Source organism: Zonotrichia albicollis, chromosome 5 (assembly GCF_047830755.1).
Source record: "Zonotrichia albicollis isolate bZonAlb1 chromosome 5, bZonAlb1.hap1, whole genome shotgun sequence".
Taxonomy (NCBI): domain Eukaryota; kingdom Metazoa; phylum Chordata; class Aves; order Passeriformes; family Passerellidae; genus Zonotrichia; species Zonotrichia albicollis.
In genome coordinates this window covers 18294006-18308397 of record NC_133823.1, presented here as the reverse complement: position 1 = coordinate 18308397, position 14392 = coordinate 18294006, and the positions used below count along the sequence as shown (strand labels likewise).

The 14392-nt window shown below is 55.0% G+C and overlaps 1 protein-coding gene across 1 annotated transcript; it reads right to left on the bottom strand.

Annotated features, from left to right (window-relative positions):
* Positions 1-11858: 11858 nt before the first annotated feature.
* Positions 11859-13662, bottom strand: ATOH1 (atonal bHLH transcription factor 1). The gene has a single exon (XM_074540435.1). The coding sequence runs from the start codon at positions 13605-13607 to the stop codon at positions 12741-12743; it is 867 nt and encodes a 288-aa protein (XP_074396536.1). The 5' UTR covers positions 13608-13662; the 3' UTR covers positions 11859-12740.
* Between the last annotated feature and the right edge of the window lie 730 nt (positions 13663-14392).

Genomic DNA, 14392 nt, shown 5'->3' with positions numbered 1-14392 from the left:
CAAAAAGAGGAGGAAGAAAGGGGAAACAAAAAGAGGAGGAAGAAAGGGGAAACAAAAAGAGGAGGAAGAAAGGGGAAACAAAAAGAGGAGGAAGAAAGGGGAAACAAAAAGAGGAGGAAGAAAGGGGAAACAAAAAGAGGAGGAAGAAAGGGGAAACAAAAAGAGGAAGGGAAAAAAAAAAAAAAAAGAAGGAAAAGACACTACAGGCCCCCGCGGGCCTCTGGCAGGGCCGGCAGCTGCCCGGAGCCATCGGTACCATGGACAGAGCCCGGCCGCCCCGCCCGCAGCGCTGGGGCTGCGCGCCGGGAGCGGCTCGCACTCGGATTTATGGCGCTGTCTGCCTGGGCCGGCCTGCCCTGTGTTGATCCAGGGCATCCTTCGGAACACCTGCCTCCCAGCGCCTGCCCGCGCAGTTCGGTTGCAATAAAAAGTTCATAAAAGAGTTTATGGCCGGGTGCATAAACCTAAAATTTCAAATTAATCAAGGCAGCAGCTCATAGGCAACTTCAAAGGCTATTTTTTTTTAAAACACATCAGTGTCCTTCTACATGCAACACAAAAGCTTTGTGGCAAAATACGTTTTGGTTTAGACAAATTGCTTCCTGCAGAAGCAATTAAAACATAAACCCTGATAGAAATATAAACCCTGATGGACTTTCCTCTCAGGTACACAGCATACTCAGCACAGGAGTTGTTCTAGATTTTGTAGCCAATTACCCCTGAAGGATGGTTATCAGTAACACCTATTTTTCCTGGATATTGTCATGCAGGGAAATCTGAATTTGGACACACTGCAGTACATACAGGGAGAAGGCTGTGACTCCATGGTAAGTGCTTGAGAGGAGAGAAGAAACCCAGAAACAAGTTTAGAGAGCTAACAGAAATATTCTAATTCCCTAGTTTGATCTAAAAGCCCAACTTCAATAAAATAAAGGAATTAAATTTCAAAATAAAAACTGTTATATTCAGTTGTCACAAACCTGTGCTTAGTGTACACACCTGACACCAAGTGCATTGCTGAAGATGTTGTTTCATGACATTATTTACATCCTTCATAGAGTAAAAAATGCTGAATGTATTTTGCTAGATATCAGATATGATCATGTCTGTTAATCTTAAGTAGAGTTTCAATAACTTTTGAAATATTTTCTGAGAATTTCCCTAATTATTAGGGAGAATTAGAATCTCCCTAATTATTAATTCACATCTCTTTGATGTGAATTCTTCTGGTTGAATGAATGGTGTTTGAATATCAAGCACACATTGTTGATGGTGCTTGAATATCAAGAATACACTGTTGATGCTGTCAGAATTTTTGATAACGCTACTCCCTTTCTTCAGCATAGTGTGAAGCTTGTAATGCTTATAAAAGGCCCTGAAAATACAACTGGTTCAATATTAATATTGTGGCTAAATGAGAGTTTATAGAAACACTAAGCTTTGTATGGAAAATTAAAAATAGTCTTCTAAATCTTGGTGACAGTATTGAATTGAATATTGAATGCCCACCAATTTTGTGGTCCTCCAAGTTGTGCTCAGTTCTGGCTGAGTATTAAGAGGGCTTCAAAATAGCTGTGCTCTTTGAAGAAGCATATCCGTGCTCTGGAATGTAACATATTACTCAAGGTTCACTTTTCTTAAGGCAAAAGTATGTATGGAGGTTTGGTTGTACAAAAATACCTATTGGACTGCATGACAGATGTGTCATTGCCTCTGCAGTGATAACCAGGAAACTATTCATGGTCATGGCTGCTGAAAAGCTACCTAAAGTAATGTAAAATAAGGGGTGAGGAAGGTAAAGTTCAGCTTTGGATACACCTTTTTAAATAATTATTTGCTTGACTTCACACACACAAATACTTGTCCACATCAATGCAAGTTGACAGAACTCCATTGCATGTGTATTAAAAGACAGGCTTCACCACTAAAATCTGTGGCATCACAAAAGCATCCCACAGGAGCTGTGTTCTCAGTTTCAAAACCCCTAAAAATACTATTCTGCAAGCTAAAACAGCAGCTGCTGGCAATAACCACAGATCTACTCTCCAGACCATTCTCTGGACAAACTCCAGCACCTCAATGTTGTTCTTGTGGTGAGGACCCAGAACTGAACACAGGACTCCAGGAGGGGCCTCACAGTGCAGGGCACAGAGGGACAATGTGAAAACAAGCATTTTCATCTGCCCCCAAAGCAAGCATTGGTGTCCCTGTCTGGGTGAGGGGAGCTGGAGCTAGATGATCTTTAAAGTGTCTTCCCACCCAAGTCACCCTGTGATTCTATGGTTTTCCAGCCATTATCAGAGCAGACAGGAAGAGCTGCTGCAAAGAGAGCCTGTGTGCATTCAGAGGGGCAGCCCCTGCAAAGCAGGCCATGACATTCGCTGTTAGCACATCTCCTCTTCACCACTTACTCCATACCCATGAAATGCATGCAATGGCCAGCACAGGCAGACTTAAGCAATGCTCTCACATTTCTTTTGATGTCTCATCACATTTCCTGGTCTTTCCAAAGACAAAGAGGAAAGCTGTTTCTCCCAAGCAACATGTCCAGTTTTGTGCATGAATTTAGCCCCAAATATATACACAATATGGTAATTAACTATCTCCTGGCTTTGTTGTTTCTGTCATCTTTTCCATTTGGGAAACCTCTGGTCAGCTTTCCTTTGGTCTAGCCTTTTGGTCAAACTGTTTCCATCTCCCAACTTAGATCACATTTCACTTCATACCACAGTGCTGAAGGTGGGAATGCTTTTCTCCAAAGACAGAAGAGGCGAGACCTTCCTGAATGCAGAGAAGGTTTATGCTGACAGAAATCTGCCACACTCCTCTCCAGTACTATGTTATAAAAGGTTAACATTAAACTACCATTCAAAAACCTTTACCCATTCCATAATTAAAAAAAAATTAATATCCCTTTTAAAAAAAATCAGAGGCCTGCAGTCCTTTCCAGCAACATTTGATGAGAACTTTAGGTTATTCTCTTTCAGTGAGGATATCAGAACTCATGGAATAATTCGGCCATTTGTTTTCAAACCTCAAAATGCATGAAGGAGGAAACAAAAACCTTAATGTAAGAATTGTCAAAGGGAACAACTAGATGAAAATAGCAGAAATAAGGAGAACTTCTAATGCTATATTTTCTGTTACATTAATTGATTTTTAGCTGATTAAATATATTTCTGTTGGTACTGTATTAGAATCACAGAAACTGAATGTCCCAGTTTTGCTGGATTCCTTTATTTCTCTAGGCATAATTATAAAATACAAATTTTACATGGTGAGGGGGGAGGGGGGCCACAAATAAATTAAAACCAGCAGGGAAATTTCTCCCTCATGAAAACCATATTTCCAAAGGCTGAGATGGCCCAGTCCTCCAACAGTTGCAGGGTCTCCTAACGAAAATGCCTTGTGAGCCATTCACAGAGTATGAATTTTATATGATGGCAGTAAACACAGCAGGTTTAATATCTACAAACTGGATATCACGACAAACAGGAGAGGCTGGCAAGCAGAGGTTTGATTTTTTTTTAATAGAAATGAAAGAAAATAATAAGTTAGAGTTTATTCTTATTTTTTTCAGGCAATAGAAAAGCTAAAATCTTCTGACACTGCACTTGCAGTAATTTTTCAAAAAGCAGCAAAGGTAAATATCTTGAAACTTCATGATTTTACATTTCTCAGATTTGAGGTATTGAAAATCAAGAAGATCCATCAAAATAAATCAATTAATGAAAGTGGGGGGAAGCTTTTTTTATAATCTGTTGGGGTTTTATTTGAATAAACAAAATATGAGTCTGCCAAAAGAAGACACAAAACTATTTGTTCCCAACATTTCCTGGAGACTTTGGAGAGCCTAATTCAGTTTGCCCTGCTGACCCTCTGTGGAGGCCCTGATCCTGCACCACCATCTATTTAAGGAATCTGCAGGTCAGTTCCTTACATCAGCTCCACAAATATTGGCAAGGTGTGCAAGGATAATAAGTACAACTGCCAAATGCAACCGCAGATACCACTTTAGTATTCCAATAGGAGTCCAACTTTTCCATGTCTGCTAAGCATCCAACTGCCACAGAAACAGCTGAAAACCTCTGAATACTCAGCAGCTTTTGAGGACCAAAATCCTGGCTTTGAAATCAAAATCAAAATCCTGGCCTCATTTTTCATTTATCTTACTTCTATTTTGGGGAATATTTTTTTTTCTTCTTCATGGTTTAAGAATACTCGAAATTATGACCACAGCATCTCTAAGGTAAGTTTAGACCCACTGCTTTCTGTTGGAAGATGCTCTTCTATTTACACATCCCAGTTATTTAGAAAAACAAAAAGGAAACCAAATACAGAAATATCAGGGATGGGTATCAGCAATCACAGGCAACAGCAGCATCGAAGTGAAGTAACCCCACTACCTTCTAAGCACAAAATTACAACCAGCATTGCTTCCAAGCTTTCACTCTCTTTCCCAACAGGAAAACCCAAGGAATCCAACAGCAATTCAGAGCCTTTCTTTCCCAGCTGCCATTCTCACAGAACCAGCCTTCTGCTCCTCAAGCCTTTTTAAAGAAAAAGCTTTCAGGATTTTCCACAATGCAAAGAGGCAGCCACCTCAAGTGTAGGAAAAATGGTTAATTGAATGTCTTAACAGCCAAGTAATAACAGCATAATTGATTTAATCCAGTAATCTTTCCACAACAAGAGACGAAACACACAAAAATTTGCTGTGAGAGTACTTTTGCAAAACATTCTGGTAAGCAACGAAACATAACAATGCAATTCAGACTGTATTCATCATATCTCCACTACAAACATTGCAGCACTGCTAATACTAGAAAAAAATAAGAGACATTCTTCCTACCTGAGAGGTGACCGAGGCTGGTAGGTACTGCATGTTCTGCACATCAGACTGTGCCTTGGAGTCTCACATACCCTGGAACACTGCTTCACAGCCATGTTCTCAGCCACAGCACTGGGGAAGCTCCAGCAGGAGCAAATTAGGCAGATTCAAACTTAATGAGGGAACAATCAAGAGGACTGCTTGCAGAAGCCTGCATCCAATCACCATACCTCCCAAAATGTGCTCAGCTTTATCCTATATCAGAAAATTTCACCTCTCCCTCCCTCTTGACCCACCCTAGCTAATAAGCTAGAGCTGGGGTAGCACAAGCTGCTCTGCATCCTGCTTCCTGGGGTATCAGGAAAGGATGACCCCATCAAAAACCATGGTGAAACGTCCAGAGGTGTAAAGCCAGCCCCTGGCTGAACATTCTTTGCTCTGAGCAAAGTCTTGCAACTGGAAATGCTTTTGAAGCAACTGGAATAAAGTGTGTTGTGTGAGAAAGCCCTGCCACACATCCTGCACTCATGCCCCACCTTTGGCCCTGGGCTCCTGCTGTCCATAGCAAGTCATTTAATGAGTCTGGGCCTCATATCCTTCTACATAGACAGGAGAATTCCCCCTTGGCCAGAAGAGATCAGGACTGAGAACTATGAGTAGTCCCTATGTGTGCCCTAGCCAAGCTCTCAGCTGTACCATTTCTGTAGGATGGCTGCACAGTCCCACCACAAATCGTCACAGCTTGTTGACAGTCAGAGTTTTGGAGGACCTTCATGTTACACTGACCCTAAATTCAGCATTGGTACTGGAATGAGAAAAATAAAATAATGTCATCTATGGCTAATACAAAGCAAATTATGTGCAGGCCGTGGAATCTGGTAGCAACAAAGAAGGTTGAGCCATAGACTCTGTCAGCAATGGAAAAGGGTGCTTCATAGTGTTCTATGGCTTGTAGGGCGGTGAAGTAGAATCCTAGCATTCTACTAGTGATACTTTTGCCCACATGCACCTGAAATCCAAAGCAGACAAGTTGTATGGAAGTGCTTACCTCCCTTTCCACTGCTTTCCAAAATGGAGTATGGAGGAGCCCGCTGCCCACTCTGACAGGGATCCCTGCTTGCCCTGCCTCTCCCCCTTCACTCTGACCCCAGCCCACTCCTGCTCCAGTAGAAACCAACAGCAAGGCTTCTTCCAGCCTCTCCAGCCACAAAATGTTTAGGCAGAAGAGATATCTTTTCTGTGTAAAAAACCCCCAATAAATAAATGCACCACCCTCCTCCTTTTTTGAAGTAGACTTTAGAGAAGAGATGTTGCGGGAGACATTGTCATGCATTGCTCTTTCACTGCTGGTGAATTTAATAGATGAATAGATAAATAAAAAGACTGATCTCCTCGCACTGCTCCCAGGATACGTGGGGGCAGCCTCAGTTCGCGGGGAAGGAGAGGCAGTGTCCGCCGAGTGCCGGGGGAGCTGCGGGGCCCGGGTGTAGCTGCTGGTCGCGGATGCCGCCCCGGAGCCGGGAGCAAGCAGGAACCTTTCCATGGCAGGATAAAAATGTTGACTGTAGATAAGCGAGGTGCAGGTGGGGACTGAGGGCTCTGAGGCGGCTCCGGCCGGTGCCCGGGGTTTGCTTTTGGGGTTTATGGGAAGCAGGTGATGCCGCCCAACGGCCTCGGCCTCATTCAACCTGTCCCCTGAACCAGAGTTCAGCCAGGGCACGTCGGCGGTGCCGGCATCTCCCGTCCTGGCAGAGCCCTTGCCCTGGGCGGAAGGGAGCAGAGAAAACAAATAAAAGCTCAGAAACCTGCAGAGTCAAACGCTTTGCCCTACCCGGGGAGGGAACTCGGAAAGCTCCGCTGGCACCCAGATGTGCCGGGGTGTCGGGTGCGGGCTCGGCATCCTCCCCGGCCACCTCCCGGCGTGTCCCGCCCCAGGAGCGGTGACAGTCCCAGTCCCGCGCGTCCCCCACGCGTGCGGGGGTCCCGCAGGCCGGGGGCGATGTGGGGCCCGTCCCGTCCCGTCCCCCCGCCCCTGCCACCCTCTGAGGCAGGGGATGCTGCAGGGCAGTGTCGCACCACAGCCCGTACGCCATGCGCTGCTCGCTCCCCATCCCGGCTCCTGCCTCTGGACAAAACTGCGTGTCTGACCATCGGATGGGAGCAAACAGAAAACCCCAAGAACAAGGATGTCGAAACACAAAAATAGCAGTGGGTGGTTGGAGCTGAAATGATACGAGCCGACCCGGCAGGGCCGAGGGATTTGCTTGTTCCGAACAGGTCTTTAAAACACCAATCTGACAAGGCGGAGCGGGGTTTGCCGCGCCGGTGGGCCGGGTATCCTGTTTCAGCGAGTCACGTACCATTAAAGAGGCACTTTTACAAGTTTGTGGCGAGGCGCTGAGCCATTCAAAACTGCTCGCTCGGGAGGAAAACCCGCGGCGGCAGCGCTTGGGGAAAGGGTTAACCCGCTGCCCTGCCTGGGAAATGATGGTAAATTATCCGGCGCGTTCTCCCGGGGAAGAAATTAGACTTCAAAAGGGCTGGAGCCCTTCTGAATATATATCAAGCAGATGGGCTGATGCGCTGTCTCGCTGATGTGCCATTGATTAGCCGCCCCACAAAAGTGCTGCAGCCCCGCTCGCCCACGGCGGGTGCGCGCCGCCGCCCGCCGCTCTCCGGGGCAGCGCGCCTCGGGGCTGGGCAGGGGAAAGGGATGGCCGCCGCAAGACACCGGCAAAGAAAGAGGGGATCAGAGTGGGGAGAGCAGCGGAAGAGGGGGAAGAAAAAATAAAAACCCCAAACCAACAAAAACAACAACAAGGAAAAAAAACCACCAAAAGAAAAAACAAACAAATAAACAAACAAAAAACGGAGGAAAACCCGGGATGAAATACAAAAAGAAATTTCCTCAGAAACGGAGGGGATTTGTTTTCCCACCCCCAAATCTCGCCCTCCCTGTCAGCCCCACAGAGAGCCCATCCCCGCGCTGCACAAGCTCCCATCCCGAGTCCCAGCTGCGCTCCGTGCGGAGCGACGGGCGCCACCTCCCCAGCCCGAGCAGCCTCGGTTAAACCGAGCCGGGAGCGAAAAGCTGCGGGAAGCGGCAGAGGACCGAAGCAAAGGCGGCCGCTCTGCCGCTGGCGCCCCGCGGGGAAAGCACCGGGTTGGGGGTCTGGGTGTCGCATCCAGCCCCGGAGGAGCTCAGTAGAAAGGCCTGTTCCCTCCTCCCGGGCCTAAGCAGGGAGAGAGAAAAGCACACGCCAGAAAGTCACCCACTGAAGCGTTTAAATGCTTCACCGCTCAAACCGCCTTTGACACGCCTTGGCTGGGCTCCCGAAGGCATCCCGAGCCATTCGATAGCGCTTCAGAGAGGCCTTTCTGTCTGCCCTGCTCCGGGCAGCCTGGAGATGGCCAGCGGCGGCAGTGGCAGCGCACCCATGGCACGGGTGCCGCCAGCCCGCGGAGCCGCGCTCCCATCCATCCATCCATCCATCCATCCATCCATCCATCCATCCATCCATCCATCCATCCACTCCCGGGGACTCCTCAGGGAGAGTCCGCCTGAAGTTAACACGGGCTGGCGGCAGGGCAGCATGTGCCTTTCCCAACCCAGCTCCAGGAGGGCAGCCGGCCGCGCGCCCCATCCCGGCGGGCACACAGCCCCGAGCAAAGCCCCTTCCGCGCAGTAATGACTTGGCCAGGGGGGAACACTTGACCCCTTGTCCCCTCGCTGCTCCAGCCTGGCCTGCCCGCCGAGAGGATGCTCCCCACGCGGGGCCGGCAGGGTCCCCGCCTCACCCACGCACCACCCGATCCCTGGCCACTTTCCCCGCAGTTTTCTCTCCTGGATAAGCATGCCACGGGCACATGCGACGGCGGGTGACCAGACAAAAGGTCGGCTGCTGCCGTGTCCCGGCCCCGGTGCCCGTGGGTGGCAGTGTCAGACCTGGGGCCGCGGGAGTCGGGCACACAGACAGACAGACAGACAGACAGACAGACACAAGCCGGGGGGTGTCCCTCTCGGGGACGGGGCTGTGGGGTACACAGCTAGCCGGGAGCGGGGGATTTCTGCGTGCCCATCGGTGCTGCAGCGGCCGGGACGGACCCCTGCGAGCGAGTGCACGTGTGTGCATGCGGCCACGCGTGTGCGCGCCCGGGCGTGCGGGGCCCCGCGTGGGCTCGCCCGTCCCTCTGCGGGCGCCTGCCCCTCCGCGCTGTCGGAGCAGACACGCTGGGCCGTTCCTGCGTATCTTTTTCTCCTCCTTTGTCTCCCTTTCTTTGGCTTTGACTCTTTCAGGTGCCCCGGCGGTGCCCTCGCGTGCTGCTGGTTGCTGGGAGGTGGCGTGGCTGCCACTGCGCTGCTGTTGTGCGAGGGGCGGGAGGGAAGGGGGCTTGAATGCTGGCTGTTGTGCTCGGCTGGGGTGGGGGGCCGCCGAGGAGGAGGAGGCCGATGATGATGATGATGGAGGGGAGGGGGTGACGATGGAGCTCACGGCGGGCGCGCAGCTCCCTGGGGAGCCGCCTGAAAGGCCGCTGCGCTCACCAGCTGACAACGCGTGCTCCGCTCCAGACACGGCGCACCGCGGCCGGGAGCGGGGCCAGACCCCCCCCTCCGCCCTCCAGCCCCCCTGTCCCCCCCATTGTCCGCCCCAAAGCATTGTCCGCCCCGCTCTAATTAAGAAACACTGGCCCCACGGCCAACTCCCCTTCTAACCCCCCCCCCCCCCCCCCGCCGTGGTCCCCGCGCTTTTCTGGTCTCCCCTCGCTGGGTTTAACCCTTTCTCCCCCTTCCCTTCCTCCTCCCTCTCCGAGGCCAGAGGCTGAGCAAACAGCAGCCGGAGAGCCGCGGGGCAGAGATGCGCCTCGGCCGCCGCGCCTGGCCCCGCTCCGTGCCCCGAAATGCCCGCGCCGGGACGGCGGGGCCGAGCCCCGCACCGGAGCTCGCGGCCGCGCTCCGTCCGGCTTTGATCCGCGCCCCACAGCCGGCGGAGCCGCCGTGCGCCTCGCACAAAGGCGGCCGCCTCCCCGAGCCCCCCCGGCCCCCGCGCTCCTTTCGCACACCCCGGAGGACAGTCAGCGTTCAGCCAAAATTTAACGCTCGGATAGTGCGCTTCTGACTCGCCCTTTTCAAATAAAAGCCCGTTTAGGATGATAAAACCCCACGAAGCAAACAGGGCGAGACTGCTTCCAGGGGCTGGTGCGCGTCCCCGCTCTTGTTAAAAAACTTTGCGGTAGTCTATACAAAACAAACACTGTCGCAGGCTCAATAAAGCGATTTATCCATCTTCATTACTTAAAGAAATGTTGTCTCTTTGTTTGTTTGGGAGATATTAAGCATGCTTAGCTTGCAACACATAGTTGATTCCTTTGCTAGTATCTTGGATACTTGGATCTGACTTTGGAAGGTAGGAGCTAATTGCTAATAATGGAGAGAAAGGAACCAGCCAGCATAGCGGGAGTGGCCTGGCATATGGGGAATGAGCGGTCTGAAATACTCAATATTCAAGTTTCCAAAATATTAATGAGATTATAGCAACCTGCAGCTATACGTTACAGCTTGTTAACGGAGTGCGAGAGAGGGGGGCTGCCAAGCGGTTGTTATGCAAACTCTATAGCTGAACCTTAAAATGGGAATGCGGCTGGGTATCTCTTTCAAAGAAGAGCTAAAAAAAAAAAAAAAAAAAAGAAGAAGAGAAAGCCCCTCAGACGGCGAGTGCTGCTGCGCTGCGGCTGCGAGCACCAGCCGCGCCATGCCGTGCGCTCGTCTGTCGGGGGAAGGGACCCGACCGAGGGAGCGGGGAGGATTTTGATGCGCTCTTTTCCACCACCTCGCGTGTTCGCAGCCGCAGAGGCAGAGCCCGGGACGGCGGGGCGGAGAGAGGCGGCACGCACCGCTCTCACCCACGGCCGGCACCGCCGGGACCCCTCCGCGGCTGCTGCCCCTCGCCGCGCCGAGCACATCCCCAAATTAAACCAAATAAACCAAACAACGCCCCCAAAGTTGGTGGTTTTTTGCTCTGCCGCATCACTCCCGTGATGGGACCCCTCCCGTGCCCCCCAGGATGCGAGACCGGCTCCCACAGCACAGAAATCAGTGCCGGTAACCAAAGCTGACCTACCCCGACAAAGCAGGCATTTTATTTGGAAGGCAAATGACCCTCCCGATAAACTTTCCACCCTGCGGGACGGCAGCCCGCTTCGGCAGGTACGGGCGGCGAGCAGGGCAGGGCGCCAGCGCGGGGTTACCGGGGGGGCAGGTGCCCTGTTTCTGTAGGGGAAAGCGACACCCGCACGGGCTGCTGTCCCCGGCCGCGCCTGGATAACTGATCACCCTGCCAGCGTCACCTGCTGAACCCAGCGGGACCCCGGCACCGCACGGCTCCGGCTCGGCCCCGGCTCTGGTGTCACGGGCAGGCTGGGCTAAGCGTCAGCCAGTCCCCCATTCCCGTCCGGGTCTAAGCCGAGCCCAGGGGCCACATCCTGATCCCCGGCAACCCGCCGCGCTGCTCGCGTGTCCCCGAAACCCCGCCGGCTTCTCCGCCCGCTCCCAGCCCTTTCCTCTCGGCTTAAACCGAGGAGGCTCCGTGGGAAGATCCGCTCGTGTCCCTGAGAAGGAGCAGGGAAGAAGGGAATGATGTGATCTGAGCGGCGGTGCGGGGACAGGCGCTACAGAAGAGCGACAAGCTCCTTACCCTGCACTTGTTGAATTTACCCGGTTCCGCTGGGGACTGCGGGACGGGAACGGGACGGGGTCCCGGCGGCGCAGGGAGGGAGAGCTGCTCCAGGCGGGGCAGAGCCCGCCCCGCACTCCGGCCCCGGGGCGCCCCGATGGGAGCATCGCCCTGTACCTCTCCCCCCGCCGCGGAGTTTGACACCACCCCCGCTCAGGGAGGGCGAAGGGAAAGTTGAACCCGAACCCGATTCGAGGCTTATTTTGTTTTGTTTGGTTTTTTTGTTTGTTTTTTTTTTCCACGTTTATTTGATCTCAAAAAACTTTTCAAAATTAAAATACATAAAACAATGGCAGCTGGCGTTGCTAAAATCAAAATAAACGATTTTCGTCGTAGAAAAGAATTTTTTTTAAAAAAAGAGAGAAGCAGAAATAATTGCAAACACTGCATAATAAATACGTTTCCTATTACCACAAAAGGAAAATAAAACTGACATAAAGGTTTGACACGACAAAACCGTTTTCGTTTTTAAGAGAGCGTTAGGATTAAGTGGCTTAATTAAACATTGGTCTCCAATTGGCAGTTAGTAGCTTTCCTCTTGAAACTGCATCTCCAGCCGCTGATAAAGTGCTTGCGCCAAGGTTCCCCCCAAAAGACGCCGGCATGGTGCTCTAAGGAAAATCCAAATTTTCTCCGCTATTTACAGGTTAGGACGGTGCGTTATTGACTTTTGCGTGTGTGTTTGTGTGCGTGTGTGTGTTTCCACAGCAATGCGACCCACGGCAGGATGGGTGTCCTGGAAGACGGGGGTGTCAGGGCGGGCTCACGGCTGGGTGGGGATGGATGGCGCCGGCGGCACCCCGGCAGCGGGGCCAGGCTTTCTCCCTGCGCATCACCTGCTCGCCGACGGGGCGAGCCAGGCTAAGGCTGCGAGGTGGCGCGTTGGCAGGAGGGAACGGCAACGACTTCTAGGCGAAAGAAACTTTCGAAGTGTAAACTAAAAATTAAAACAAACCAACCGCCCCTGACAGACAGGGCGGGTACAGTCACTCGCTAACAGCCATCCCCCCTGGACAAACCAGGGGCTGCCGGGGGTGGGAGACGAGGGGGCGGATTTCAAAGCGACCGAGGGGAGCCGATGCCGTCCGTGGCGGCACCGCGTCCGGCTGCTCACCCCGCGGCGGAGTCTGTGCTTCGAGGGGCGGCCTTGCGGGGGTGCCGGGGACGACGCCCCTGCCTTAGCTGGCCTCGTCCGAATCGCTGTAGTGGGAGCGGGGCGAGAACTCCCCGTCGCTCCTGTGGGACCGGGGCGACGTCTTGCTCCTCTCCTGCGGCGGCTGCCCGGGCTGCGGCAGGAGGAGGGCGGGGGAAGGGGCTCTCTGTCCCATCAGGGCGCCCTCCGCAAAGGAGAAGTGCAGCGGGTCGAGCTGCACCGAGTAGCCCCCCGCGGCCGGCGGCGGGGGGAAGCGAGTCCGGCCGTGCCCGGGGGGCGACGCTCTGGGCGGCCCCGGCGGCGGCGCCGGCGGCCCCGGCGCAGCTCCGGCCCCGGCGGCGGCGCAGGGCGGCTCGAAGGGGGCCCCGCGGTGCTCGGCCTTGCTGGAGCCGTCGGAAGGGGCGGCGGGGCCGTGCAGCAGCTCGGCCAGGGCACTGATGTAGATCTGCGCCATCTGCAGCGTCTCGTACTTGGAGAGCTTCTTGTCGTTGTTGAAGGAGGGGATGACATTGCGCAGCTGGTCGAAGGCGTGGTTCAGCCCGTGCATCCGCCGCCGCTCCCGCGCGTTGGCCGCCAGCCGCCGCTGCTTCTGCACGCCGCTCACCTGCGCCCGCAGCCCGGGGCCGCCGCCGCCGCCCCGCGGCCGCCCGCCGCCCCGCGCCCCGCCGGGGCTGCTCCCGCCGCCCCGCGCCGCGCCGCCCTCCGCCGCCGCCGCCTCGTCGTCCTCGGCGGGCAGCAGGTAGCGCGGCGAGGCGGCGGCGGGCAGGCGGGCGGCGCAGCAGACGCCGAGCCAGGAGCCGGGCGCGAAGCCGCCGCAGCCGCCGTGCTCCGGGCCGGGCGTTGGCGGCTCTGAGGGCGGCTCGCGGGCGCGCTCTGCCCAGGGCAGGCTCATGGCTCTAGCGCCGCGCGCCCATCGGGCCGCGCGCAGCCCCCGCCTCGCGCGTGGCGCCCCGACGGCTCCGGTGTCGGCCGGGCTCGCGCCCCCCTTTAAGGAGCGGCACGCGCCGGGGTCCCCCCCGCCCCCGCTCCCCCTCCCCTCCGCTCCCTCGCGCCCCACCCCTCCCGCCGCACGCCCTCCACTCGCGCCGGTCGCGTGTCGGCGCGGCCAATGGCGCGCGCGCGCGCGGGGCCGGCGCGTGCGGGGAGCCAATGGCGCGCGGGGGGAGCGGAGCCCGCGGCCGGCGGCGGCGGACGGGAGCGGGGCGGGGGGGGGTTGGGGGGTGAGCCCGGGCCGGCGGCACGCGCTGTCCCGCCCCGTCCCGGGCAGGCGCGCGCCGGGCGGCCTCCCCGCGCGCGGCGGGGCGGAACGGGGTGCGGGGGCCGGGAGCGCCCCGACGGCGCGTCCGCCCACAGAGGGAACCCACTCCCGGCCGCACCGGGCGCTCCCCGCCGCTGCAGCCTCCGAGGACGCTCCGTCGCGCCCGCCTGGGGAAACATCTTTTTCCTTACAGCCAAACCTCGGAGGGCCCGGTAAATTGGCCTCCCCACGCCTGGCGGGAGTAGCCGTCGGTGCGCCCGGCTCTCGCTGCGGCCGCAGCGACCCTGCCCGAGGTGTCGGTGCGGAGCGCTGCCCGCCCGGGACGGTGCGGACGGCGGGGCACGGAGCGCGGCGCTGCCGTGCAGAGGTTCGGCCGCGAAGCCGCCTAGGGAATGTCTCCGGATTTAGAGCGGTCATTC